General features: G+C 39.6%; 1 protein-coding gene across 1 annotated transcript; it reads left to right on the top strand.

Annotated features, from left to right (window-relative positions):
* The first annotated feature begins 610 nt into the window (after nt 1-610).
* LOC139310527 (vomeronasal type-2 receptor 26-like) lies at nt 611-6,383 on the top strand. The gene is made up of 4 exons (XM_070934699.1): nt 611-1,345; nt 2,290-2,502; nt 4,534-4,660; nt 5,479-6,383. The coding sequence occupies exons 1-4, from the start codon at nt 611-613 to the stop codon at nt 6,381-6,383; spliced, it is 1,980 nt and encodes a 659-aa protein (XP_070790800.1).
* Nucleotides 6,384-14,744: the final 8,361 nt, after the last annotated feature.

Raw genomic sequence — 14,744 nt, 5'->3', positions numbered from 1 at the left:
TTTATTTGCCAACTCCTCTTTTTCAATTAAATTCATTTCATGTTTTTTCAAATCCATTTGATTTTTAATCCTCTTATTTTGCATGTCTTTTTGTAATTCCATCTCTAATTTCTTGTGTTCCTCTTCCAATTTTTTTTGAGATTGTCTTTTCTTTTTATTTCTTTTTCCCAAATAAATCATTGCCAACCCTCGAATGTATGCTTTCGCTGTATCCCACACATTTTGCAATTATTTTCCTTTTTATTTTGTTGAAACTCTTTTTCATTTAATATTGTTCGAGTCAAAGTCCATCTTAATCTCTTTCTTTGTCCCTTCCACTGCATTCAATTGTAGGAGTGATTGAGAAATATGATTTGCATTTTGATTGTTATTCTTTTTAGTTATTGTTTCTCATTTTCCATTTTTATCTAAAGTCTTCTTAATATTCTGTGTTTAATATTTTAAACAATGGTCAATCAACAAACTATTCGAAGATGTTTATCAAAACAAAAAGTTGGATTTATTAAAAGTTCGTATTTTGGAGTTGCCTTCTTCATTGTTTTTCCAGATCAGTCAAAGAATTGTTTCAGAGACTCTGAGTGATAAAAGTAAATTCCCTTTTTTCCACCGGATGCTCCTCAAAGAAGTATTTCAGTATTCAGCAATTGTCCGAGTGCTCCTACACTTCAGATGGACCTTGATTGGCCTCCTTGCTCCAGACACAGAGGAGGGAGATAATTTCCTGAGGATTTTTCCTCCTTTGCTTCTCAGGAATGGAATTTGTGTCGTTATATCACAACAATTCTCAATGAGTGGAGATCCAGAACCCTTGAGGGATTCCAGCTTTTCTCAGTGGAAACAAGTCAATGTCTTTGTTCACTTCACAGAACATATTATCGTTTCACATACATTTCATATTTTTCATCTAACACTTGATATTTTGTCAGGACCCATTAGAGAGAAAATCTGGATCACCACAAGTTTGGGAAACTATATAATGACTCATCTTGGATATCACAAATACATCCATAGTATTTGGAGTTTTGAATTTCTGCAAAAAATAAGCCCAAAATATGGTGCTTTTGAACCCTTTTCCTTTTTAGACTCCCAGTATGAAGACAAGAATTTTCAGTGTTCTTTTCCAAAGCATGTTTTTTCTGTCAAAGGCCAGAAAAGATGCACCCAAAAAACTCCAGTGGAGACAGAAGATGATTTGAATGGGATATTCGTTGAAAACAGTGATTCTGTTTACATTATCTTCATGACTCTGGCCCACGTCTTGAAGGCTGCATATTTGTCCAGATCCTGGAGGAGAAAGAAGGAGGCCCAAGAGACACTGGAGGCTCCAAGGCTGCAGCCGTGGCAGGTATGTGGTCCCAACAAGGATCCAACTAAACTAAATTCCTCTGGAGAAGGAATCCTTTAGAGAAAGAGGGGAATCAGATCAACCTCCTTGTGCTACAAAAGAGCAATAGATTTGGCCAATCTAGTGGCTGGGGTGCGTGTGATAATTTACCAAGGAGCTGGTAGCAGATATATGTTTGATATTAAACATTTGTTGTTTGCAATTTCTCACAACATATTAAGCATACTGGTAAACCAGTCTCATCAGCAGTGAAAGTAAATGAATCTGCCCACGTACCATTAAATGTTCTGTTTTCTTCTAAAATTTTTCTTTTCTTGGATTTATCCATGGTTGGCCTACCGCGGTTTGAAAAACTCAATAAATCATGTGCTGGCACTTGTCACACATTGGCAGTTGTGAAGCATATTTTGAGCGACAGGGAGCCGGAGCAGAGGGATGAAAGAGCCACATGTGGCTCCAGAGTGGCAGATTGCTGACCCTTGATCTAGTCCAACATCCTGCCCAAGTAGACCCTATGCTATTTTTGACAGATGGCAGTCCGGTCTCTTCTTGAGACTTCCAGTGATGAAGCTCCTACAACTTCCGAAGGCAACTTCTGTTCCATAGGTTGATTGTTCTCACTGTCAGAAAATTCCTCCTTATTTCTAGGTTGAATCTCTCCTTGATCAGTTTCCATCCATTATTCCTTGTCTGGACTTTGGGTGCTTTGGAAAATAGCTTGACCCCCCTCCTCAAATATTGGAAGACTGGAAGACTGCTATCATATCTCTCCTGGTCCTTCTCTTCACTAGACTAGCCATGCCCAGTTCCTACAACCGTTCAGCATTAAGCATGTTTGCAATTAAAAAAAAAAAAACTAGAAGAAAAATTCATACATGAAAATACCAGGTGGGATAAAAAACCAAGGTTTCTGCTTTTAAAATTTCTGGATGTTTCCATTCTAGTTCCATCCCTTTCTGGAGAAGAATGAGTTCTACAATCTTTCCTTCTGGAATCTTTACATAGACCATAATGGAGAAATAGCTGCAGATATGGACATTGAGTTCTTGGTGATTTCGCCTGAGGGGGATTTGATCAAAAGGAAACTGGGGAGTATTGATAGACAGAGAATTATTATTAACGAAATTGCTCTTTCATGGATAAATCTGCTCAACAAGGTGGGTCAAATATTGCTGTGTTTTCTCCTTTTTTCTAAAGATTATGACCCATTTCAAGTGGCTTAATTCTAGTCACCATGGCAGATGATCCTCACTGGGAGTTGAATGTACAAAAGAGAAAACTTAACATTTTGTTAGATGGATTGTGGAGACTTCAGTACTATCTTAAAAAGTGTCCTTCAGATGCCATGATAAGGAATATCCTTTTAAACAGATTCAGTCATGTCCAATATTGGATGCTGGGTGATTATTCTTTAGGATGGAGACCATGGATTAAGCAGTTGTGTTCCTAATAGCCTCAGGTTCTTTCAACCAGTGTCTGCATTAAGGTTTGGACTGAATCAGATGAAATATAGTCATGGCTGGTTAGAGGTTCTGTTGATCCATGTGAGAAATAAGCCTCACCTTGTCCAGGTGGAGAAATGTCTCTCTTGAAAGGTCACTGATGTTCTATAATCTTTTTAAGCAGCTCAAACCTGGCCAGAGTTACCCATATCTCTCTTTCACCAGGATAAGCAATAGGCCTTCTGCTCCTCTGAAGAAGCTCCAAAGATATTCATGGTTCAAATGAAACCATAAAGGGTGATTTGATGTGAGATAATGCCCATCACCTGGCAAACTGAAGCAGTGAAACAAAACTTTGATTCAAAGAAAAGCCCTTCCTCATTTTGGAAATAACAAGGAAGAGTTTGAAAGAAAATGCTACTTTAGATTTGGGTTTTATTTTATTTATTTATTTATTTATTTTATTTTATTCGGCTTATATGCCGCCCTATCTCACAATGGACTCAGGGCGGCTCACAACAATAAAACACAAGCCACAATAAAAATAAAAACTAAAATCTAAAAAGTTTAAAATTAACCCATTAAAACCCTTAAAACCCCGTCATCAGACCAGGTCAAGGGATTTGAAAAGCCAAGTTTTTAATTCCCTTACAAGGGAATTTGAAAAGCCAAGTTTTTAATTCCCTTACAAGGGAATTTGAAAAGCCAAGTTTGTAATTCCCTTACAAGTTTTGGCTTGTAAGAGGGTAATACATCTGAAAAAAACTAGCTATGTTAAGTCCCTCTGAGCCAAAAGGAGGATCCAAATTTAAGTAATAAGAAATGCAGACTTCTCTTTCCATGCAAGTTGGTGTCCTCAAATTGTAGTAGAAAAAGACCCAGATACAGAGCTGGACACAAATCTCCCACTTGCTGAAGATGAAAAGATCCCCTTTTTGAGGGACAAGTTCTCATGACCTCTCCTGCATCTCATCTCACCCCAGTTCTAGTCAGTTTTAGTCTTAGTTGAGAGCCATGTGAATTGAGGAAAGAAACACACAAATAAAGAAAGACCTAATTTTTAAGGATTTCTTTTCTTTTAAATCTTAATTGGGGAATGGTTTTGATTACTTTCAAAGGCAAGCAGTTTTGCAATGTTTTATATACTCCAGAAGAAGCCTATCCAGATCTTACTGGTCTGAAGTTTCTTTCTTTGTTACAGTTTTATTTAATCAATCTAAAAATAGATATAAAAATAATAATAAATCTTTTACAATAATTTATTTTCCAACATTTAATGCAAGATCATTGTACTGTAGTTTAAATCATAGTTATGTGAAGAATGGAGAAATGCATGTTAAAAAGGCTTGGAGGAGGAACCAAACTGGTTGTCACTTAAGGCTGAAAAGGATGAAATCAATTCCATCCCTGCAGTCGTTCTTAAGTAGAAAAATCCTTTATTTCAATGTTATAGATGCCAAAAGCAAAGGGGAGTGAATAAATAAACTATCTGCCAGTGTTCATCTCTCCTAAATCTGTTTGGAATGAGTCAAAGATTTCATATTTATCTAAATGAAGCCCAGGAACTATTTGGCTAATGTTAATGTCTACATCCATTTTCATGCATGCTTCATCCCAATATTTTTTCTTCGGCATTTTTTCCTTTTATGCTTAGTCGAGAGTCCGGAGATGTCATCTCAACCTCCATTTTTCCTGGATAGTGAGTCCTAACACATTTTCTTTGGTGCTCCTTCTTATTTTGCTTAGTCTCTCCCTCTGTCCCAATGTGTGGAAAGTTGTCATCCTGGATTTGTCAAGCGGAAGCGAGAAGGAGAGCCTGCTTGCTGCTACGACTGTATTCCTTGTCCTGAGGGGACCATCTCCATCCATGAAGGTGAGGGACACCAAGGAAAAGGACAGGCCTTGTGGAAGTGGATTCATCTGAAACACTGTCATAAAAGTGCAAGTTAAAAGACAGACTGAAGCTCAATTGTTTTTTTTTTGTTTTGCCAGCAGTTTGGCAGTTCTATTTTCACTGTCTCAAGGTTGACTCAGCCTTCCATCCTTCCGAGGTCGGTAAAATGATGTCCCAGATTGTTGGGAGCAATAAGCTGACTCTGTAAACTGCTTAGAGAGGGCTGTAAAAGCACTGTGAAGTTGTATATAAGTCTAAGCACTATTGCTATTATCTTCAAATTGCACAATTTCTTACTAGAGGGAGGAATAGCAGAAAATCCTTGAAGGAAGGTGTAGGAAGAGATAGGAGGGTGTAGCAGATTAGACAAGCTTCTCTACCAGCAGGAAAAAAAAATGTATCTTCTGCTTTTTAGTTCAGATTCCAGATTATTTGCAGAACCTTTTTTTCTAGCTAATTCAATTTCAGAAGATAGGCATCCAGCATCAAGTATATTAAGAAGTGCCATCTGGCAAAATCCAGGAAATGTGTCTAGAAAGATTTATTATCTACTTCTAATAATGTAGGTTCTGCAAATTACACAAGAAATCATTCCATGACTTCTTCCAATTTCATAAACTATAAAAATATTGCTGTTTTTTTTAGAAAGTGATATTCTTCTTACCTTCTTTCTGAAAAGATTTTAAGCAACACTTCTCAGAAATGCTGCTGGGACAAATGTGGTCCGAGGAAAGTATTTCTTGAAAGGTGAAAGTACAGAATATTTTTTACAAATATTCCTTTTTTTGTTTACTCAGATACAGAAAAATGCACCAAGTGTCCAGATGAAAAATATCCAAATGAGGACCGAATCCAATGTATCCCCAAAGTTATAACCTTCCTTTCTTATGAAGAACAGCTGGGAATCATTCTGGTCTCTTTTGCCCTATTCTTGTTCTTAGCCACAGGACTCGTTTTAATTATATTCATTAAATATCTAGAAACTCCCATTGTGAAAGCCAACAACCGAGACCTCTCTTACATCCTCCTAGTCTCCCTCCTGCTTTGCTTCCTGTCTCCTTTTCTTTTCATTGGTCAACCAAGGAAAGCCACCTGCCTTCTCCGACAAACAGCTTTCAGCATCATCTTCTCAGTTGCCGTTTCTTCTCTCTTGGCCAAAACCATCACAGTGGTGCTGGCTTTCCTAGCCACAAAACCAGGAAACCAAGTGAAAAGATGGTTGGGGAAGAGCTTGGCCAACTCCATCATCCTTTCTTGTTCTAGTGTCCAAATTATGATCTGCTCCATCTGGCTGGGAATTTCTCCCCCATTCTGTAACTCAGACTTTCACTCCCAGCCTGGGGAGATCATCCTGCAATGCAATGAAGGCTCTGTTTTCATGTTCTACATCACTCTCAGCTACATGGGCTTCCTGGCTGCCATCTGCTTCACAGTGGCTTTCCTGGCCAGGAATCTCCCTGGAGCCTTCAATGAAGCCAAGCTGATCACCTTCAGCATGCTGGTCTTCTGCAATGTCTGGGTCTCCTTCCTGCCCACCTACCTGAGCACCAAGGGGAAATACATGGTGGCTGTGCAGGTCTTCTCCATCTTGGCCTCCAGTGCTGGTCTGCTGGTCTGCATCTTCATCCCCAAGTGCTACATTATCATTCTAAGACCAGACCTGAATACAAAGGAGTATCTTACGACCAGAAGAAATATATAAATGTGTGTTAGAGGAATTTCAACACATTCCAATAGGCCAAGCATATAAATTGTTTCAAGCTTACATAAGCAGGGGCAACAATTTTGAGCTGAAATAATCAAAAGGCAATTGGAAGATAGTGTCCTCCATCCTTATCCAATATAATTGGAAGATCTGGATAATCTGGATTAGCCATCTGGTCAAATTATGTAGAAATAAAATAAGAGAGGAGCTGAAATTCAGCCGTATAAATTGGTTTGCAAAACAATTCCTAAATAATTGATAGTATCCATATTTGGTTGTCCAAATATGGACAATATTGGGTGTCCTCCTGGACGCACGGCTGTCTTTAGAAGGGCATATGACGGCCGTGGCCAGGGGGGCTTTCTATCAGGTTCGCCTGATATGCCAGTTGCGCCCCTTTCTGGATCGGGACTCCCTACGCACGATCACTCAAGCACTCATCACTTCTCGTCTGGACTATTGTAACGCTCTCTACATGGGGCTCCCCTTGGGATACACCCAGAGGCTCCAACTGGTGCAGAATGCGGCCGTGCAGGGGATTATGGGAGCGACGGGGCGTTCCCATGTGACTCCTCTCCTGCGCGAGCTGCATTGGCTTCCGGTGGACTTCTGGGTGCGCTTCAAGGTGTTGGTGATCACCTTTAAAGCGCTCCATGGCTTAGGACCGGGGTACTTATGGGACCGCCTTCTGCCACCAATAGCCTCCCACCGGCCAGTTCGCTCCCACAGAGAGGGCCTCCTCAGGGTGCCATCGGCCAGACAATGTCGGCTGGCGACCCCCAGGAGGAGAGCCTTCTCTGTGGTGGCACCTACCCTTTGGAACAATCTACCCCCAGAGATATGTGTGATAACCGGCCTCCGGACTTTTCGTCGGGCCCTAAAAACTTATTTTTTTCAGTTAGCCGGTCTGTCCTGATTTTATGGTTGGTTTTAAAATTTGATACGGATTTTTAAATTGATAAGTTTTAAATTACGGGCCAAATTTATTTAATTATTTTAAATCTATTTTTAACTTTATGTATAAATGTTTTTTATCTTGGCTGTTCACCGCCCTGAGTCCGGAAGGAGAAGGGCGGTATAGAAGTTTGAATGAATGAATGAATGAATGAATGAATGAATGAATGAATGAATGAATAAATAAATAAATAAATAAATAAATAAATAAATAAATAAATAAATAAATATCCCATAAATGAGGTATAAGAGAAAGAGATGCAGCAATTCATCCATCTCATTCTTCTGATGGTGGACACTCCAGAGTTATTTGGTTCATGACTAATAGAATAACAAAGTTGGAAGGGATCTTATCTAGTCCAACTATCTGCTCAGGCAGAAAACTCTCTACCATTTCAGACAAATGGCTGCCGAAACTGGTTTTTTTTTTTTTTTTTTGTTTTTTTAAACACCTCCAGTGTTGGAGCACCCACAAGTTCTGGAGGTAAGTTGTTCCACTGATTATTATTCTGACTGTCAGGAAATTTCTCCTTAGTTCTAGGTTGCTTCCCTTCTTGTTTAGTTTCCATCTGTTGCTTTTTGTCCTTCCTGCTGGTGCTTTGGAGAATAGGTTGATTCCCTCTTCTTTGGGGCAGGCCCTCAAATAGTGGAAGACTGCTATCATGTCACCTCTAGTCTTTATTTATTTATTATTTATTTATCTGTATATTTTTTTTATTTATATTTTTTATTTATTTATCTGTATATTTCTAGCACCTAAGAAGTTATCAACCTTCCTCATTCCTTTTTGGATCTGGATAAATATGTATCATTTAAGGACTGTGTCACAATCTGCACCTTTAACCAATGTGGAGAAAGTCAAAGTTTTTGCTGCAGAAACTAGTAGTAATATGGCCAGGTTTTCTACAGCGTCCTCTGTTATTCTTCTGTTTTTGAGAGAAACTGTTAATCATATACATGTTTTTCTTCTAACCACATATGCAATTAACTAGTTTTCAAAGATGCTAAAATGTTAAATGGGTTTTTTTTTAACTCTAATTGTTCATTTTTTTAATCTGGTTTTCTTCTCTGAGTTCTCTTTTGAATAATATATTTTGTTGACAGCTGACCTAAGACTAAATGTAGCTGATCAAATCTTTAATTTACAAACTTGCACAGAACAGTGCATTGAATTCAACTCCAGCAGGTCTCTTTAACATCTGTGGCTCTAGTTATAAGATTTTTTGCTTTATTGTATCCCTGGACTTTTCCTTACTTCCTTTGCCTCCGGTGCGTTTCTCCTTGCTTGGAACTGAACCAGATGGAGATTTCTCCAACACCAATTTTGTGCATGGCTTGAGAAATGTTTAGAACAAATAGCAATAGCAATAATCTTTAAGAAATGTTAAATAGTCTAAATTGTCAAAAAATACATCAACAAATACTTTCCAATATTCTTCACAGAAGTTATAAGTAGAATTATATTTTAACCTCTCTTTTCCTAAAGTTACATTGTGACTCTTTTTATCTATACTTTCCTCTGTATGAAAACCATAAATCACAACTTTATTTATTTTTTTTAAATCCATAATGGGTTTCCAGTCATCAATACATGCAGATTTTGCCCTTTCTCTATTTAAAATAGGCAGTTTGTCCATCTCTGGAAGTTCTGTCAATTTCACAAGCTATTCCTCCCTGCTGGGTACTTCTGAATGTTCTCAAACCAATGTTCCATGGCATTTTCCTAACTGATCCTCCATCAGTCCTCAAATAAAATATTGAACATTTATCTTTAAAATCCTCTGCATTATCTTCTTTACATGTCCACTGAGCATAATAAAATGTCCCATCACGTTTTTCACATTTCCAACCCTACAAAGCTTTTCAGTAAAAAGCCCATGATGTAATATCTGGAAATCTGTTTTAGTCGAATTGGTTGGAGAACTTTTATCAATGTAATTTCTCTCATCTTTGTCCTCAGTGCTCCTCATCTTTCTATTTAGCTCTTTCCCTAATTGAAGCAGGTAGAAAGAGCAACATGTTCAGAACCCTTAAAAAAACAGCATTGTGAGGGACTTCTGGATCTCTTGGGGAACCATGTCCATTTCTTTTGGAGTCGCCAACTCTAACTCCTCCCAGATCACAACACCAGACTATGCACCAGGCACTTTGACCCTCCTTGTTCAGATCAGGACAAATCTCAGTAATTTTATCATCCAGACAGCCTGGATAAAATTCCTCCCAGAGGTCCAGCAGATGTTCTGAGGGCCTCTCCCTAACCTATAAGGACCAGGTCACCCTAAATCTGGCTGTTGCTTGGCTATCAGCAGACCTAGTGAAGGTGGGAAAATATTGCTGTACCCTACTCTTAACATTAGGGAGGGTTTAAGGATATTTGAACTAGAAGACAGGCAGGATTAGAGTTGTGTCACCAACATACAGTTTAATCAAATTCCACAGCTCTGGGTGACCTTCCCCAGCAGTCTCTGGAGACAAGACGCTGCGATGAAGGATAACAGGTCAATTCTCTAGATGTTGAACTCTTTTCCTCCAGCATCACTTTCTGGACATATTCTGACAGGAAGGACAACAACACTTCCTGGGGTGTATTTGTGATTTTTCACTTACATGAACTTCAGAATCCCCAGAGGAGAAGTTTCTTGTCATCATAATTATCATTATTCTGGTGATAATGGAGATCTATTTTGCTACACTGAGTGCCTTTGACATTATGATCACTACACTAAACTGGTGTGGTTGATATCCATACAATCCACTTAACCTGGTCATGTCACCAATGGCTGCATTCACATTTGTAACTTTTAACTATGTTTTCTGAAGTTGAACCCATTGGCTGATGGGTCAGTGAATTATTGGAATCCTGAAATACATGAATTTATTTATTATTATTTATTTATTTTATAATATTTATATGACACTCTTCTCCCAAAGGACTCGGGGTGGCTCACAGGATAAAAACAACAATAAAAATCCAATAAAAATCAATAAAAAACCCCCACAATTAAAATAAAACTCCTAAACAGATCAGGCGATTTGATTAAAAAGCCGTGTCTTCAGGTCCTTGCGGAAGGAACGGAGGCCAGGGGCCGTCTGGAGCCCAGTAGGTAGCTCATTCCAGAGGGTCGGTGCAGCCACAGAGAACGCCCTCATCCTGGGCACCACCAGCTGGCATTGTCTGGTCGATGGCACACGAAGGAGGGCAGTCCTATGTGCGCGCACTGGGCAGTGGGAGGCCGATAGGAGGTGATCCTGCAAGTACCTCAAATCCTGCAAGTAATTTAGTGGAGACCATCTGAACAATAGTTTGTAACTGAAATAACCATTGACATTTTTCTTCCTGCAAGGATGACATTCACACAACAGATTTCACTAGATCAGGGAAAATTCTCATAGCCAAACTGAGACAAATTGGAGGTCTAAGTCCAGCCTCCTGAAAGACCATAATAAACCACAAATGACAACAGCCAATCTTCCTCCTCTCCTCTAGGGAAAAACTACATATTGGCAAGGGCACATATCTAACCGAAAAGGGGAATTCCTCCCATCTTCTCTGGTACCCAGACCCTGAGAGTAGAAGTTGAAGGCCAAACAGTGGGAAAACATTCTCACTTTCTCTGTTCCTTACTTCAGGATGGACCTGCCTATCCCCTCAGCTCTCTCTTCTCACTTAAATCCTCCCATTCTCCATTCAAAGCCGAGCTGTACATATGAAGTGACAATTCATTTCTGTCTGTTCTCCAGGTAAGAAACGTAACATCAGCATTAAATCACCCAAATAAACCAGGAACACAGGTCTCCTAACTCCTCCTCAAAGCACTTGTGTGTGTGGAGAAGTGTCACACAAAGCCTGAGAGATGGGAACGTCAAATGGGGCCTAATCCTCCAAGTACATCTATAGAAGCAGAGAAAGGGCCATTATGTATCCCTAAACCAGTTTCTCAGTGGGTCTGGCAAGAAATCGGGTCATACCATACACAACGCTGTGAGCACCACCACAATCTCAGAGCTGCAGACTTCACCTGCATTCTTTATTTAATAAACTATGAAATTTTAAAAAAAAAGATTTTAGGATTAATATCTGGAGATGTCATAGAAAAGAAAATCACAAAGAAGACCCGATCTTAACATTAGGCAGGGTTCAAGGGTGCAGATGGTGTTAGAGAGTACTAGAGTTAAGTGTCAAGAACCTAGATTGCCACCAAACTGCACAGCTCCAGGTGACCTTCTCAAGCAATCTCTGGAGACCATATGACACAATGGTGGAGAGCAGGAGTCAGTTCCTTGGCTATTGAAGCAACTTCCTCCAGCATCACTTTCTGGACATGTCCTGACAGGAAGGATGACAACCATTATAGAAGAGTGTCTCCAGGGATGTATCCGCAACGTTTCATAAAAATCCTTTTCTCCAGCTGCCCCTCTGTACATGGAGCCCTGGAAGTGGACAAATTATCACTCACAGTAATTATCACAATCCCAGACTTTGAGACGTTTACTGCTACTTTTCCAGTGTCTGCCTTTGATAGAACATCAGACTGAAGCAACATGGAATGGATCTTGCATCAGAAAAAGATATGAGCCTCTACTCATGCTGGATGATTTGCACAAGATTTAGGACACAGGTAGGGGCTGTGCTGCTGAATCTATCTTTCTATCTTTTTCAGATGAAGCTCAATTTGTTTCTGTTTGAATAAGGAAAGCTCCTGGATATCCCATTTTCTGAGAGTGCTTTTAAATTATCTAACTCTTCTTTGGAAACAGGCGATTGATTCAGCTCCATGAATTATGGACCTCTTGCTTCTGCTTTCAATGCTACTGGTGTACCAGGCAGTCTCTGGGAAGCTTGTAATGAAGTGTCCACTGAATATGGTGCACCTGGATAGAGAAAGACCATGGAGCTACTACAGCCCAGGAGACCATCTCATCGGTATAGTCACCAGTACAGTAACACTAAACCAGAAAATGTTGTTTTTCAACCTGCTTCCTTATAGTCGGTCTTACTTGTAAGTTATTCAATGTGATGAAATTGTATTCCTTCCATCTGCAGTTCTGACACTGATTAACTTTTTTGATTGATCAGTTTTCCATGGGTTTCCTCTTTCGTCTTATTTAGTGGAAGGGACACAAATACAAAGTTGGAGCAGAAAAAAAAAAGACCTGAAAGAAGTCCACATTATTTCCCTCTCTATGTCCAATCTAGAATTCATGATTTGAGTACTGACTTCTGTTTAAAGCAGTGATTGTTGTAGTTAACCTTGAGCAGCTTATTTCTATATTTTTATAACTGCTCCTTCCGATCCTTATAGGAATAATGGATGACTTGTTTTTAGAACAGCTTTTCTGGGTCACTTATGAAATATATTCTTCCTTTTATGATGGTTGAATGACTTTAAAAAAAGGAATTATTTTGCCGACTGGGTACTGCGTTGATGAAAATTAGTGCTGCTATAAATAATAGATTATTTGTGATTCTTATGTGTTTCCCATTTTCTCAACATTTACAAATATTAAATGTTGAATGTGTGACCATTGTTTTTTATCAATATTGGCTTCAGATTCAATAGTCATGTATTGATAAAGAGGATGAAATTGGAAAAAAAGGTATTTTATTACTGCTGTTGATGATGCTTGTATTAATTAAAGCATTTTTTTTACACTAGTGAAACTTATACTTCCAAAGGAATAGAACGCTTTATTTTCACCATTCAAGAGATCAACAAGACTATCCAGCTCCTGTGCAATCTCACACTTGGCTACAATATCCATGACAACTATTTGCACACGCGTGGCACTTCAGATGTCTTGCTGGACATGCTCTCTACCGGAGAAGCCAATGTTCCCAACTACAGCTGTGGAAGGAAGGACAACATTTTGGCTCTTCTTGATGCAGCTGACAGGGAGTTTTCCATCCAGATGTCAACATTAGTAGGAACCTACAAAGTCCCACAGGTTTGTGTGCATGTTTCTCTATATAGTAAAGTGAGTAGGGTGGTAGTGGGTGCATGATAGATCCATCCATATCTTCTCTATGGAATTCAAGAGTTGCTTTTCACTATGTCTATTGTATGTGTCATGGCTGGGAACTGGGATTCACATTAGGATGGGAGTGTCAGGGTTCCAAGTAACACCCCCAATGAAAGAAGACTCTGAGGCTAGAAGTGCCTCAAAGTTCCATTTTATTAGAGATGTCATATCGGCACATCTGGGAAAACCTGAATCTGAAAGCTTTCACCCAAAAGGAAGTCCAAGTCCCTTCCCCTGCACCCACGTGTCCATCACATGGTCCAATCAATGCACCGTCCCAACTGGAGATGCCTCCCAGTCATCCCACTCCAGGTACAGGGTAGAATGTCCTTGACTCTCAGAGAAAAGAATGTCATTATGACTATATATCTCCCCAACTCCATACAATCCCCCCTTACAGTTTCCCACAGCTCTCAAAGTGGCAGCCCTGAAGTTCCAAAGAAAAGATGGCTTCCAGGGCTGCCAGGGAGCATGTATCAAAACAGTCAGATCCTCTCTTGTTAGCATCCCCATTGCTTTCGGGGCTTCTGCTGCATAGTTGTGAAGGTGAGGAGGGGCTCTGTGTCCAATCAAAGGGTCTTCTGTACAATAGGAAAGTGCAGCATTGATGGAAAGCTCACATTTTGTGCATGATCTTAGTTAAATGATGACAATGCTGAACAAATGCCATATTCATGAAAATACATGAAGTACATCAAAATACATCAAAGAAAATTTACTTGGCATTAAATTCACAGATTTTCTGGGGAAACATTTAAACATCTCTGTCCTCGGCAAGCTAAAACTAATCAGTGCTTATAACATCGATGTTTGTGCAGTTAAGAATATCAACCTTGCTGTGAAGGAAAATCAAGCTTTTAACAGATTAACAAATTAACAGAGTTGGAAAGGACCTTTTAGGTCACCTAGTCCAACCCCACACCCAAGCAGGAGACCCTACACCATTTCTGACAGATGGCAGTCCAGTCTCTTCTTGAACATTTCTGGGGATGAAGCTCCTACAATGTCTGAAGGCAACTTTTGTTCCACGGGTTGATTTTTCTCACTGTCAGAAAATTTCTCCTTATTTCTAGGTTGAATCTCTCCTTGTTCAGTTTCCATCCATTATTCCTTGTCTGGCCTTCAGGTGCTTTGGAAAACAGCTTGGCCCCCTCCTCTCTGTGGCAGTCCCTCAAATATTGGAACACCGCTATTGTGTCTACCCTGGTCCTTCTTTTCACTAGACTAGCCGTGCCCAGTTCCTGCAACCGTTCATTGTATGTTTTAATCTCCAGCCCCCTAATCATTTTAGTTGTTCTTCTCTGCACTTTTTCTAGAGTCTCAACATCTTTTTCTAGTGTGGTGACCAAAATTGGATGCATTACTCTAGGTGTGGTCTTACTA

Source organism: Pituophis catenifer, unplaced genomic scaffold (assembly GCF_029215685.1).
Source record: "Pituophis catenifer annectens isolate HBS135680 unplaced genomic scaffold, rPitCat1.0.hap2 SCAF_2, whole genome shotgun sequence".
Taxonomy (NCBI): Eukaryota; Metazoa; Chordata; class Lepidosauria; order Squamata; family Colubridae; genus Pituophis; species Pituophis catenifer.
This window is presented reverse-complemented; position numbering and strand designations above follow the sequence as displayed.